Below are 15,059 nucleotides of genomic sequence, written 5' to 3'. Positions count from 1 at the left end.
AAACTCGTCGATGCCTTGAATTTTTTTGGGCTTTTTTCACAATGTGGCTGAGTTAGTCGGTCTCAGGAGAGGACAGCGTGGTTTTCCCTCCCTGAAATTTTAGTCGCTGATGCTCCCGAAACACTACTGCAACAACATCGCTAAATGACGAAATGGCATCCAGGTCAACCCCACTACAAATAAATGTAAAAATATTGGTCGTGCAGCTACCAGACAAGCAGGACATGCGAGGTGAAACAGCCCAATTCTTCATCCTTGTCCTATTTTGGCACTTTGCGAAGTTAGCGTATTTCACAAATCCCATGATTAAATATTTTGGAGTGAGTTTTACTTAAAAAGATATTTACTTGTAAATGCACTACTTATTTTTAAAGTTATTGTACTTTGAAGTTTGTTTATGAAGCAAATATCTAAAAGTTTTCTAAACAATGTAGAAAACTTTGTCAACATTTGTGTCCGCAACTGCTACAGGTCGTCCCAAAAGCCAACTTGTGACATAATTCAAACATGCCACCCTCATCAGCGGCAGAAAGTAGCGAGTCATCCTTTTTTCAACGGATAATACGAAGAGTAAATAACAAAAAGAAATGCAAACGTCATGCGTGCTGCATGATTGAAACTGGCTTTTGATTTCAAAGTAGTGGTCCTAAACTATGCCATTATGGCAGACAAAATGTATTCTGCTTAGTCAGTTAAGAGCTTGGAATCCATGGAAGAGCTCTGAGAGGGTTTATTATTATTCTATTTTTTTAATAAATACAAGTGTATTGTCCGTTTGAGGGGAAAAAAATTTTCCGCGAAGAAAATGGAATTCAAAAGAATATCCGTTAAGGAAGAGCTTGTTGTTAGTACCCAGAGAGCGCGATAACAAAAAAAAATACAACCTACAGTATTTAAGAAATTTCATTATAAATGCAAGTACTGTATGCTACAAATTGAATTTCTTAACCTTCTTTTTTTGGAGAAAGGATGAGAGCAGGCGAAGTCTCTGAGGAGGAGGTAAATTACGATCAACAGCGTATGCTGAGGAAGGAATTTTCTTTTCTTCTCGCACCGTAGGCGAATTATTCTGTCTCGCGCGAGAATTGTAGGATTTTTTTTTTTCCCTCCTGAAAACTCTGGTTTTTCATCCACCAAAACTGTCCAACTGATTATAAAATACACGCAACTTACAGACGTACTATATTGATGCCTCATAGCCTTTGGCGCACACACAGACACGCAAAAAACATTTCAGTACCTAACTTTTCGACAGTGGCTAGCTTTAGTAATTAACAGCAGAGTTGAGATGAGGGTTATCGTTATTTTTTTATATTTTACTTCCAGAAACTGTTTGTGTTCCAGACGGAAAAACATTCTTCGTGCAATGTCGATATTTCGAAGGAGTAGCTTTTCTTCGAGATTAACGAACGCTACAGTTGATTAAATTTGCCATCTTAAGAAAGAAAACTTTAACCATTTTATGAAACTAGAACTACGGTAATTCTTAATTCTTTTATTAACATGTTTTCATCAGGAGTTTGTGAAATCTGTATTTACATATTCTTCGGGTCATAACAAAAAAGTTTCTATCACTGCAGTAATGTGTGAAGATACAACTACGGTTCCATTACTTCAATTTCTATTAAAAGAATACAATAATGTGCCATTTTATTGGACACACTGTCCTTTATATGAAATACAGCACTTCAATAACAGCACCATGTATTCGTACCATGCGATATAAAGCATGTGGGCAAATACAGTACGTAGGGATGTTGTGTGCAATTCACCGGGAATGGGCAATACGAAAGTTTAAGTGACTTTAAATGTGGCATCTTAAACTACCCCCTAGACGCGTCATTATGATTATTTCGGAAATTGCAACCCTTCTGGAGTTTTACTTACGACTGTCTCGGGAGTATTCAGATTGGTTCAATCACCAAATACATTATAGCTGTGGAAGGGGTGTTGTTTATCTTCTTTTTAGATACCCCAGTGATCTCAGTATTGTCTAATATGTTGAGGCAACAGATCTCCTCAAGCACCAAAGCCCACAAACTACTTGACTGCTTTAATTATTAGACATTTTCCAGGAGCTGAGGATTTACCTTATACTATACATTTGGTAAGGTCTCTCTTGAGCTAAGTGAACACAATATTCGAAAACAAAATATTTATTATACGAGTCAATATTTACAGTTATACACATAATTGGCAGTCATTACAACTAAATTACCAGTTTCTTTCTTTTAAAATTTTAATATCTTCACTTTCTTTCACAAAAACATCGTTTAATTATATTTTTCAACTGGATTTGTAGTCTATATCAATCATAATCCATTCTCAGGGCTACTTCCATCAATTATCTATCTAAAAACTCATTCGATTCCAATTCAACTTAACTGCATGACTTAATACCTCCCATATCATCTATTCAAGTGCAATTATTTCTTGTGCCTTTAAATTCTTTTGGGTTACTACACCACCTCATTCTTATCACTCATTTTTTTACTTCATCATAAATACGCATAATCTCATTTATCATGTTCATTGTTATTTTAACTAACTTCGAAATCTAATATCCATTCTCCAGTATTTTTAAATTAAACCATCGAGTTCTGTTCAGAAACTGCTTCATGTGAGGACTTATTTTCGTCCATTTCCATCCAAGGATCCCCTTTCTCCCTCTAGCACAAGAAACCTTTATATCGAGACTTTTCTGGCGATTTCTAATTACAGGAACGGTTCTCCGGAGTGGGTTTGCCTTTTCTGGACTGGAGTATCATCGGCTGTTATCTGAATTGTTACCCAGGATCTGAACGTTTATGCATAGAAGAATGCTGAAAATTTGCGTATTTTCTGTTCAATGATGATCTGATGGCTTATCAGATCCATCTTCCGGAATCCTAACCACATCTCGGTCTACCCTCAGGCCCATCTACATTCTGTTCTTCGACTCTGCTCCACTCACTTCGATTTTTACTTGCTTCTCTCCCTGATTTCCTCGCAAAAACCTTATATATTTGCCTTTCAAATTCATATCTCCACCTCCCTAAAAAATTTTACCTCGATTCAAGAGTTTTCGCCAAACTCGCATTGCTATACGCTCGCAATTTTAATTTATTCAAATTCTCTGTCACCTGTTTTCCTACAAGTCTCCTGCTGACCGCTTCTTTGAGGACGCTAAATTCCGATGCCCTACCCGAAACACCTTAAGTGACTACTTTTAAGATTTCAAAGGTCTCAGCTCCATCTTTTGCTAATTGTTTATTCCGAAACTTAATATCAAGCATACTTCCCCACACCTGTCCATACCGTGTTTCTCTTTATTTTGTTAAGTACAATACAGCCAAACATACTTTCCCTAATAAGAAATATTCGTATGATTATGCATCTTACGCAACCATATGGAAAAGATAGTGTGAGTCGTGTCATTTGAAAATAGTGGCTGTAAGTGCTGTGGGAGAAGTGTTTTTTTTTTTTTACGATGTACATTCCCACCGAACCCGATATCCGTGAAGTACCATTTGGATGGCACAAATTATCTGGAAATAGTTTTCTACGAGACGCATCCCATCATGGTTGCAATGTTTCCATCTGCGATTTGGTCTTCCAAAGGATAATGTGCTATGTCACAAGGCTAGAATTGTACAGAACTGTTTCCAGGAACGTTAGAGTGAATTCAGCCTACTGCGTTGGCCTCACCAGATCTCAGTCCAGTTGAGCAACTGTTGGATGAAGTGGTACGAGCTCTTCGGAGTAGATTAGCAACAATTATAGGAAGAAATTGTCTTAACACAGACCAGCATCTCTGTGGTACGCATTCTACACGTCGTTGAGTTCATGTTATGTGCCCAGACTGTGTTCTGAGGGCTTAAAGGGAACCTACTTGTGTTAGGTCGTTTTAACTATTAAAGTGGCACTCTACATTATGTGCAGAAGTCGTGGATGCGCCTATTTTTACAAACAGGTTTGGTTGGTTATTCTTTTTTATGGTAAATTTTAATAAAAATATAATAACAATAGTTCTTGCAAAATTTTAACAGTTGACTGCACCCAATCGGTGTAAACGAGCTGGATGTTGTTACCGCTTTTTAAGTTTCAGTTAACAAAATTTTACTAAGTAGTTATTTTTTTTACATTCCAATTTTCTTAATTATTCTTTTCATTTGTACACCTGGTTTAAGTCTCGAGGACACTGGACTTCAATATAGATTATTGATGCCCTTTCGGTAGATAATGAATCGCAATTTACAAACTTACAGCTCATAGTAATCGATACATAAGATCATTGGTAGGAATCCCGTATCATCTGGACCCTACATATTGGATTATTTCGTGTGCCGGTTAATCCGGCCCTGTTCTGGTGAATACGAGTCGAAAATATTTAAGTATTTAACCGGCTTAAGTTATTTTAAACTACAGCTCAGCAGGCTGTTGCAAAATCAAAAGTTCTGGCCTATCCACGAAAGACTGACTCTAATGGATTTTTTTCTAAATTTCTATGGCGCAACTTTGATAAGCTGTAGTTAAGAAATGTAAAAATGTTATTTTCTTCGTGTGATTTACTCTATTCATGTTTGAAGTTTATATTTGATAGTGAAAGGACCGTTTTCTTTTTTTTCAGGTGCTAGAACAAGAGAAACATGCACTTCGAAGGAAGTTGGATTCTCTCGAAGGGGAATACGACAGTCGTGTTGCGGAACTGCACAGCGATCTGACACAGCTGCGGAAGGAACTCGCTGAACAGCAGGCTTTTCATCGAACATCAGACAAGGAGAAGAGTCAACTGTTGGAGGAGCTGACGGAGCAAAATCATCGGCTTACGGCGCAGCTGAAGCAGGTGAGTGTAAGTGGGACCCTTCATGAAGTACAAAGGGTTGGTGTTGTTGGAGGATTTAAGGATTACAACCAAATGGAATTTGATTTCTGATTCATATCTCCACCAATACAGGGATAAATACCATACCAATAAACGCCATAGAGAGAATTAAAGTGGAGGGTTAGAGTGGGCGAATAGCACGGTTTTTGCTGAATCTAAAAACTCGCCTCCATTTTGGATTTATCGACTGAGTTTGACTTTTTTTTTTTTTTTCCATCATGAAAAAGAATAATTAACGTACTATTTGTAGAGAAAGGTTAAAGCGAAACATCATCCTGTTGGCTTTTAGTTTAATTAGGGCAGACTCATCAAACCTTGGCTGTTTTGCTTTTCTGGCCCACTTGCTAAGTTGGTATGTCTTCCTTGCCTTCCTCTAAATGAGGAAAGTTCTCGTCGATGGTAATGCTTATAAGAAACCCGATGCTAATTTGACGGGAAATAAGTTCAGGCGCCGTAACAAATTGACAGCCTCGGGTCTGTCGTAGTGGTTGTTTGCCATTTAACGTAAATCCTATTATTACCAGGAATAAAACTGAAATAGTCATTCGGGACAAAATGGGTCACGTCAAAAAGACCAATTAATTCCAGTCACGAATCCTCGTTGCAAGAGGGATTGAAAAAGCAGCAGCATTAATAGACTGGAGGCTTTCCTGTACGTCGAATGTGCCATCAATTAAAAGCGCAGTGGATGCATTGGTCTTAGTTGTACCAATTATCTGTAGATGGCTTTTTAATAGTGGTGTAATGGCGACAGCCCTGTACTAAATGTCACTGTTTTCCTTCTCGATAATACACGATCTGTTAGCCACTGAGCAACTGTAGGAAATCCTGTGAAACTGCCCTGTTTTGTGATATTATCTGAAAGTGTTTATGAGGATAGTTATAACTCAAGTTTATAAAATTGAGTTATGTTAACTGTTATTAATAACGCAACTCCTTTCATTCTATTAAAAGTGCTAACTTAATCTGAGTTAAGAAGTAATCTCTTCTGGTTAGCAGACACTTAAAGTTGACACTTGACTGTAATGTCTATTTTCACTTGCATTTAAATAGTAGTTGGCCCTATCTCTGTATACAGTATGCTTGTAATGGTCACCATCATAACACTAACAAATTTTTTTATATTTTAACCTTTTCTTAAGTATATTTTGTGTGCTGATACAATCGTGTGATTTCCCCCCCCTAGTGTGAATATTTTGTAGGAAATTGAAGGTTTTACATTTTTGTAACATTTATGTGTACGTTACATGAGTGCGTACTAATATTGTGCACGCCTGCACCTCATTTCTGCTGTGGCAGTTCAAGAAGAACGTAAGAGGATGGTTTAGTGTTAGTTGTAAGTTTACTTTTATTATACCTCGAATATGGAGAGCCCACAAACCATGGTGGATACATCAAAGTTTAAAAATTCTGCAGATCGAAAAGCTGTAACGGTCTCGAAGCCTCGCTTTAGAAAGAAGGTGGATCTATTGTAACATGAGCAGAGAAGAGCAACGAGATTGTTGAAGGGTACAAAAGGGGATTCTGATCAAGAAAGGTTTCAGTTCTGGAAATTGCAGCATCTGGAGATAAGGTATCTGCGAGGTGATCTGAGTGATATGTTTAAGGCATTGAAAGGATTGAGTAAGCTCAATCCATTTTGATGTCATTACTCTTGGTCAGACCACACGCACGACGAGGCATAAATTCAAATTGAGGAAAGATGGTTACAGGATAGATGTACGGAAGTTTGCATTCAGCCAGCAGGTGATTGATTGTTGGAACGGATTTCCATTTGTTGTTGTAGAGGTAGGTAGTTTGAATAAATTCAAGGAAGAAGTAGACAAACTACTAGAGATGGACAGATGATGTATGTGGGAAGTGTGTGTGTGTGTGTTTTTTTTTTTCTCAAGGTTTCTTGCATCCTTTGTAATACTAAACTATCTTCCATTGTTTCAGTGTCACACAAGGAACACACACCAATTTTTATTTTCAATTCACTTCCAAGAATCATCAGAACTGGATTGAGTATGGGGAACAGGATAATTGGGATTATACCGCAGAAGCGTGTTCAAGTAAAGCACCACATATTCTCAATCAGCAAGAATTAGACGACTTAGTGAGAGATTTGGGTCTAATCAAATCCAATGCATAGCTCCTGGCATTTCGCCTAAAAGAGTGGAATCCATCTGCAAGACTTTCACATAGAAAAAAAACATGCCACTTATGTACGTCTTCACACTATTGAAGAAACCCTGCGCTATTTTCATTTTGATTAGTCTTTTTATTAGGAAACTGGTATTAGTCGCGATCCAAAATGGTCTGCCAGAATCGAGTTGGAGCGCACAATGTCGCAAACAATCCATGATTTCAAGAAAGTCATGCTAGTACCGCTCCATATCCAATTTATGAAAACATTTTGGCCTCAAGGTGACACCAAGTACAAACAATTAATTTCCAAAATTGTTTGATGCAAAAGGTGGAATATTCATTTATTGATTGCCTAGAGAAATGCTTGGCAGTCGTTTCACCTGTAGCGAATGACTTTCTTGTTAACATTGATAGTAAAAATTACGAAGAACCAGTTTATTGAAAATTACGTTAAAATGGGATGTAGAACGTTAATCAATCACCATTACTTGCACTCCCACCTAGATCTCGTTTCTAGGCGACGTTAGTGAAGAACATGGAGATAGATTCCACCAGGACATTGTCAATGGAGAAGAATTTCCAAGGAAGGTGGAATGAAGCTGTGATGGGCAAATACATCTGGTTCTGAATAATCACACTGACTCCAAAAGACAGAATATACAAAACATGCTACAAAACAGAATATGCTACACAAAAACTTAGGTCATATTCGGAATCAACATACCAAATTCATAAAGAAACCAAGAAACGCAGGTAAACTCTTTGAAAACTTATTACATAGCGTAATTCTTTTATATTTGTGGTGTAGGCTTCCCATTATCCAGTGGCTAGATAAGTCACAGTGACTGTAGAATTTTTATAACTGTACATTAAGAATATAAGAGGAATAAATGCATTTATTAATAAATAGTGAAGAAATTTAAATGGTTCAGAGAATGTGCAATCACATCGGGAACGTTAATTATCTGTGTTAGTTATTAATGAAATGGATGTTAATGTTTATTCGATAAAAGCCCTATTCGTGAGACAATACTAAAGTTGTACTGAAGTCTTCAGTCAGAAAGGAAAATAACTTTTTTTACGTATTTCGCATTAGAATTTTGAGTGTCCATCACAGATTTTAAATGGGATATTTGAAAGGGACGTTGTTTCTGGCTTGCATTTTATTTCTACCAGTGGATTTTGTACATATGAACTAAACTGGACTCTCATTTCTTTGTTACTTAAGTATCTTGATGAAGTGATGACGTTTTATGAAACAGATTGAAGATGTGAGACCCTTGTTTATTTTTAATGGCGCACCTTGACATCTGCAGTCGCCTTAGCTGCTGCTTATTACGAAGTCTGAGGTTTTTATTTTCTTTGAGGGAGGTGGGTAGAGAAAACATTGGTGTCCTGAGATAGTGTGTTAATAAGAGCCTGGAATGAGCAAAAAAAGAGTTCCGGTATTGATACTGCACACAAGTCTCGTCACGATTGGTGGTAAATTTGCCTTTCTGCCACTCGTATGCCTTGAATGGTTTCCTGTCTTAGAGGAAATCATTCAAGGCGTTTAAATATGTGTAGGAGGAAAAACGAGTATCTGTGACCTCCTGAGATTTATACAATACGAAGTAATCTCCGAAAGGAGGAATTGGATCGTGATGTTAAAAGATGGAGGTGGACAAAGTATAGTTTTTTTTGTGACGCCCGGTTATAAATGATGTCAGCGACGGAAGCAGGAGTTGACATCGGGGTTAGTGTCAATTGTTTATACCTGCAAAGGTGGAGTTGTGTGTATTAATATGTATGTCCTGGGTGTTAGGCCTTTCTTAATATCGTGACGTTGTTCAAAGAAGTCGTGTGTAAAGGGCCGTCTCATTTCGTTTCTCAAAGAATTCGATTCGAAGGGAAATTTGCAATTTTCTCCGTTTTTGTATGCGAGTTAGTTCTCGTGATCAGAAGACTTATCCGTTATCTTTTCATAAATTTGAAACAAATTCGTGCTAAAAAGAGTTGTTGTCTTTATACACTGTACTACTGAAATGTTACAGAATGCAGCTACTAGCGAGTTGGTTCTCCATCAGTAACGATGATAGTAGCAGTCCTCCTTGGCTTTAGACTCTAGAAAGCGCAAACAGGTATTCTTGCCCATTCATCCATACTTGTTTATACCATTCAGGCTTTTCATATTCATCAACAGTTGTTCTGAGGGTTCCCATATGGATACCCAGATGGTAATGAAGTGTTATAAGATTGTTTGTCAGTGCGTCACTTCACGCCTTTTGAAGAATTTCAAAAGAACTAAATAAATTACCATCTCCCTTGGCCATTACAGTTCCTGGATAGGAATGCTAAATCCACTGGAACCTGTTCTACTGATTCCAGTGGATCTAGGACGGCTAATACGATACGACGAGAATCTGGTATCTATTAAGGGTTGATAGAATCCTCAAGGATGATGAGAGGATCACTACCATGTCATGTATTGTCAACAACAGAATATCGCCACCAGTTTTGGATGGACTGCATGATAAACTCTTGATCCTTCGATTTCGTCACTTTCTCCAACCTGTATGCATTCTTCAGTAGTAAACTGAGTAAAAGAGGATTCTTCGAGTCATCTAACATTTCCATTGCCCGTAGCCTTCGGTGATATAGAGCTGCAAATGTCTGTTTTATCAACTGCTTTTCCCATTAATGGCCACCTCGAGGCTGTGTAGTTTTACTTACATTTTTAGGCTTATTTCTATAAACTAAATGGACTTTTCATTTAGATTTTCCAGAAGGCTTTTACATACTTGATGTCAGGTTCTCTAATATTTTGGAAGTGTAGTGTAAATGCTGAGAGAATGAAACAAATTATAGCTTTCTTTAGTCGAATTCACTTGAATGTCGAAAATGTTTTATCTACCTTATAATATCGCTTTCTGTTTCGTGATCCTTGTAATTTTCTTCCCCCATACGTTACTTCAATAATTTGTTTCGGATAATGATATTCTAAGCTCTTTCTTTGTCTTGTTCCTTGTTAAAGAGTATTTTGAAAGCTTTTATTGCACCGAATAAAACTGAAGTGTTTTTAAATTTAGACTTTCTATTGTAAATTCCATCTGATGTTGCTTTACACTTCGACAGGTTGCGAAGTCGGAGGAGCAGTTACAGACTCAACTGCAGTCATTGAGGGAGCAGTTCCACGTGAAGCGAACTAATCTACATGATCACGTATCGCAGCTGGAGGGATTAAGGGAAGAGGTAGGTAACTCTTCGCTTAACGATTAAGTAGTATCTTATCCCCAAACTCCATTTGGAATGGAACTAACTTTGGAGTTTAACGTGAATTCTACATTTTTTATTTGTTCTTCTAAATTTTCTTTTCCATCACTTTAAAATGTGTAACTTGCCGCTTATTCATTAAATAAGTACAGTCTTCTTAAATAAATATTTAAGTTTCTGTACAAAGAAGTACACGTGTATGTAAATTATTAACTCCAAATTCTGTAAATAAGATAACGAACTAAGGAGAGCGTACTTTGTGTTTCTAAAATTGTCTACTTTGGACATCAATTAAGAATTCGGCATGAGAGAAATGTCTACAGGTATTGGGATACACCACTTTACATCAGCAATTGTTTTGTCCAAAGTATCTCTTTCATTTTAACAGATTGTATTTTTCTTTTAGATCAACCTCTTGACAGATAGGAAAATGGAACTCGAACGGCGGATCCAAAACCTTTCTGATGAGCGGGAGAACCTTAGTCTGTCGCTGGAGGAATCGGGCGATAAGATTCTTATGCTGGAACGCCATACGAGGGAGCAAGATCAGCAAGTAAGTGTAAATACTTTTGCAGATTTCAAGAATAACATAAATTGCTATATTGAGGTGTGGAGGAAGAGGTTCACTTGATCCATCACGTCCGTGACCTAAACATCTTCGACATATTCCTGGAGACGAAGGCAGGTTTCTTGAGTAGTCGTTTCTGCTTTAAGATTGTAGCAGAGCAAATCAAGAATTGAAATAAGAAAGATTGAAAAGGTTACTTGTTTAGGACGTCAAATTGTAGAGTTTTCCCATGAAACGATTGCTAGTCATCGATAGCCTGCCGGTGCCATCAATATGAGTAGGGGGAGGGAAGCAGCAAGCTTCTTTTTTTTTTCATATTGATTTCATTTGATGCCTCTGCGATTACCTTGACACACCCGGAAGAAAATGTAATCTCACTGAAAAGAGCAAATGCCAGTCATAAGAATGCAATGGCATTCCTGCTGGGTGGGTAAAGTGTCTGCCTGGCAACCCAAAGGTCGCGGGTTCGAATCCCGGCTCTTGCTTGGATATCACTATGGTGCCGCACTATCCTGTTGGATCTCACGGCCACGATACACGAAGGAATCAGGAAAAAACTGGTTCCTTCGTGTATTGCCACATCATACGATAAAACAAAAATGGCATTCCTATGGCTGGCATTACGCCATACATAGAATATATTGCCCTTATTAAAACATCACTCACATTCTAGAGTGTGGTAGTCCACTGCACCTTTTTAAGGGAAAGCAAGGCGTGCATTTCATTTAGAAAGTTTCTGAAGAATCTGCTGATAGGACGGCCTATTCTGGGCGAGAGTCATGTTCAACCGGAAAAAGCAGCTGCATCAGCTGGCCTTCACATTAAGAACCAGAAAGCCTCTTAATAACACGAACGGTCCCTTTTTTAAACGCTATAATCTGGAGAAAAATGGCGACGCTTATCTTGCGATTTGCAAACCAGTGCGCTTTTCTAAACAACACACAGTTGTCAAACGCCTCTCGTTCAACAGATGCCTTAGCAACTCCCGACTCTCTAGGAACCAGCTGAGCAACGCTATCAACCTTTCTCCCATTACGGACTACCACCGGAGACGATGAGAAGTGGTCGGGATCCATCAGTTTATGGTTAAGTACTTGGATGTCTGCCTCAGCTGCTGCTAACCATGCACTATAAATATATAGAACACCACTTCTTAATTCCTCAGCGGAATAGGTGCAAATTCTGGCCTCTCCCGAAAACCCACTCTTGTTGCCAGCATCAATCAATTTAGATGTCTTCTGAAGGTCTCGGAAAGGCACTGCTCCCAATCATGTCACATCATATTCTACTGCTCTCTCACAAACACATTTTGCCACATCAGGAAAATCGGCAATCGCCTGTTTGGCACCATCTTCTCAGTATCCTGGAAGGTGGGAGGAGCTTGTGTCCTATTCGGAAATTCAATCAACCTTCGCATAAAACACGGCACTTTCCCCATAAATGTCGTAATGTGGTTATCCGTGGGGAGGAAGAGTTCTCCAGTACAATTTTTCCGTCTCCTTCGCTGTGACTGGAACTGTGTGTGTGTATGTCTATGCAATAAAGATGATCGAGTTATGTACTTTCATGTTACCTATTTGACTCAAACTTGATTTAGGCTTGTGCAGTGAGTGTTTTCAAAAGAGTGCCTCCAGAATCGAGAACTTTTTTTATCGACATTTTTCATTTTTTATAAAATTTAATGTGATATCTTTGTTATAATTGCATATTAATGGATTCTACTTGCTGCTTTGAAGACAGCTCGATAGACAGATTAAGTGGATCCGAATATTTTGAATAATTCAAATTGTTGGCGTAAGTTTGCCTTTTTTGGTCCGTTACCCTTTATAGTTTTTAAAATATTTCATGACACTAAAAATAATAAAATTTAAATAAACAAATATAAAAATCCAAAAATATATAGTTATTTTATTTATTTATTTTTTTAATATTTATACTGGATCTAAATACAAAAAAATTATTTTTATGTTTATTTATTTTCTGTAGAAATCATCTGTTACTTATTTCTTCGTTTTTTTCCCTTTCAGATTCGAACACAAAATCGGGATCTTCAGGAACTTCGTCAGACCAACAGTCAACTGCAGGATAAGTTGGATGTAATTCTGCGCAGGAGTACAAGTCCCAGCTTAGGTCAGACATCTTTATACAACGAGATTGAGATGTCGTCGCAGTCTTCAATGGAGGACGAGTTGCCATCACTCAATGGAAGTCACGTAAGTTGCCAGTAATCTACACTTAAGTTAAAAGAAATGCGAACAGGTTATAATGACTTGAGTAAAACTACTTTTTAATGTATTAAAATTAGGGATATGTAAGCTTTTATCAGCCAAAGATCAGTAACGTTTGAAAAAAAAAAAAGTAAATCAGGATACTTGGGCATAATTAAGAGTAAGCCATTGTGCGATCAGAAATTGTTTCAATCAGACCTTAACAAACTCGCCTAACGAAATGCACTATCGTTCTTTCCACGGATGTCTCGTAAGTACGCGGAATGATTCAGAGATTTGTATATCCGGAAGTTGCACAATAACACTACTCTGCAATTTAAAAATAATTCACGGATGTTTTCTCAGAAAACGATGTTTCTGAATAATTCTAATGCTGATTTCAAAAATGACGCCTTTGTTTCCCTCACGTCAGATTTTTCAAAAATAAATGAAATAAAATTTGATTTTTCACGTTTTTATTAATTTGGGTAGAATTCGTTTACTGAAATTATAACAAAATGATCTACAATGGATGAACTTTTCATTTCTTTGACTTTTTTGCAATCTTTCTACTTTACAGTCCCTCTTCGGCAATAGTCAGCCAATCATGCTGAAGTTCCACCTCCCCTGGTACCTCATCTTGTCTCTAATGTCCTGACGAAACCTATCACCCGTTCTTCACTAGCACTTCCTAAATTTTCTGGAAAGTAGTTGTGGGAGTGTAAAAAAAGTAGCTTGACACTAATGTCCAGCTCCTTTAAGTTGCCAACATATTCTTGTGGTCTGGATCTTTGTTTCCTAAGAACAGACCAATGTTCTCAACAACAGACCTGAAGCTAACTCATGCCTGTTTTTCTTTTTTATTCAGTTATCTCAAATTTTAGTCTCTCATCAGTTTGCGAATTTGAGATCCAAGAAAAATACGTTGTTTTATCTCCCCGTTGGTGATCGATGGTAATTAGTACAAAGGTAGTTGAAGCAGGGACCTTTCTGAGGTAAAGCTTTCACAAACTGCATCATAAACCCAGTTTGATGTGAAAGGAGGACAGTTTTGGGGTCTACCAGTGGTTTATGAACTATGTTCTTTGATCTAGGCAACAAACTGCTCCTCTTTGACCAAATCTTGACATCCCAGTACTTACTCCTTGTCCGACTGCCCCACTCGCACAAAAAGCAAGGCATTTTTGTTTAGCCAGATTGCATGTCCAAGTAACATGCCTATCGCTTTAAAGTCAGCACAAACCAATCAACCATGTACTTAATATTTGTCAACAACTTCTTCATGTTCTTATGTTTCTTTCAAATGCACAGAGTGAGCTGCTGGAATTAACTCATATTTATTTCCATTCTGGAGCAATACACCATTCAGACTACTCTTTGATGAGTCAATAAAAGTTTCCACTATGTAGGATTGTAACTAATTCCTAAATTGTTTATTAAGTCATTTATATTACTGCAAAAAACCATAGAATCGTCCCCAGAAGAGTAGGGGACTAGTTCTGCGTCTGTATCATGAGAAAAACATTTCATGTGCTAGAAGATTTTTCGACTTGTCTAGAAACAAGTAGTTCTGCAGATTCCTTTTGTAAATTTAAATCTCTTATCAGATCATGGAGTTCATGCTGTGAAAACAGTTGAGGGCTGGACTCAATTTCTTCAGGCATGTAGAGTTCAACTTCACTTTCAGCACACTCTGATGCTACATTCTTCAATATTAGCGAAGAGCATGGAATCGGCAGGTTATCTCCATGTAGGACTGGTCTAATGGCAGATGGAATATTAGAATACACAATGCCATTCTTGCACTTTGCATCTATCCCTCTACATTAACTAAGCTAAAGTAAGTCATCACAGTGGTTTGTAGGCTTCCGCCAAATCATGGGAATTGCAAATGTCATAGCTTCTTTTTATCATTATTACACAATCTCAGTGCTTCAACACAGGTTCGGTAAACTTTGAGGCACAATGTTTACCTTGGTCATAGTTTCACTCAAAAATAAGCACAGTGCATATTATTTCACAAATTCTGTAATATCTT

The 15,059-nt window shown here is 37.6% G+C and overlaps 1 protein-coding gene across 2 annotated transcripts in view; it reads left to right on the top strand.

The window, feature by feature from the left end:
* LOC150085920 (bicaudal D-related protein homolog) overlaps window positions 1-15,059 on the top strand; it is a 126,268-nt gene that overhangs the window by 75,874 nt on the left and 35,335 nt on the right. For both annotated transcript variants that reach the window (XM_090373578.1, XM_090373580.1), the window contains exons 2-5: window positions 4,610-4,825; window positions 10,109-10,225; window positions 10,653-10,799; window positions 12,842-13,027. In XM_090373578.1, coding sequence (XP_090229704.1) covers window positions 4,610-4,825; window positions 10,109-10,225; window positions 10,653-10,799; window positions 12,842-13,027 — 666 coding nt within the window. The remainder of the gene's footprint in view (window positions 1-4,609; window positions 4,826-10,108; window positions 10,226-10,652; window positions 10,800-12,841; window positions 13,028-15,059) is intronic.

Source organism: Mastigoproctus giganteus, chromosome 5, assembly GCF_048544385.1.
Source record: "Mastigoproctus giganteus isolate SK-2022 chromosome 5, ASM4854438v1, whole genome shotgun sequence".
NCBI classification, from domain to species: Eukaryota; Metazoa; Arthropoda; class Arachnida; order Uropygi; family Thelyphonidae; genus Mastigoproctus; species Mastigoproctus giganteus.
The sequence above is the reverse complement of the archived record's forward strand: the minus strand, read 5'-3'. Positions and strand labels throughout refer to the sequence as shown.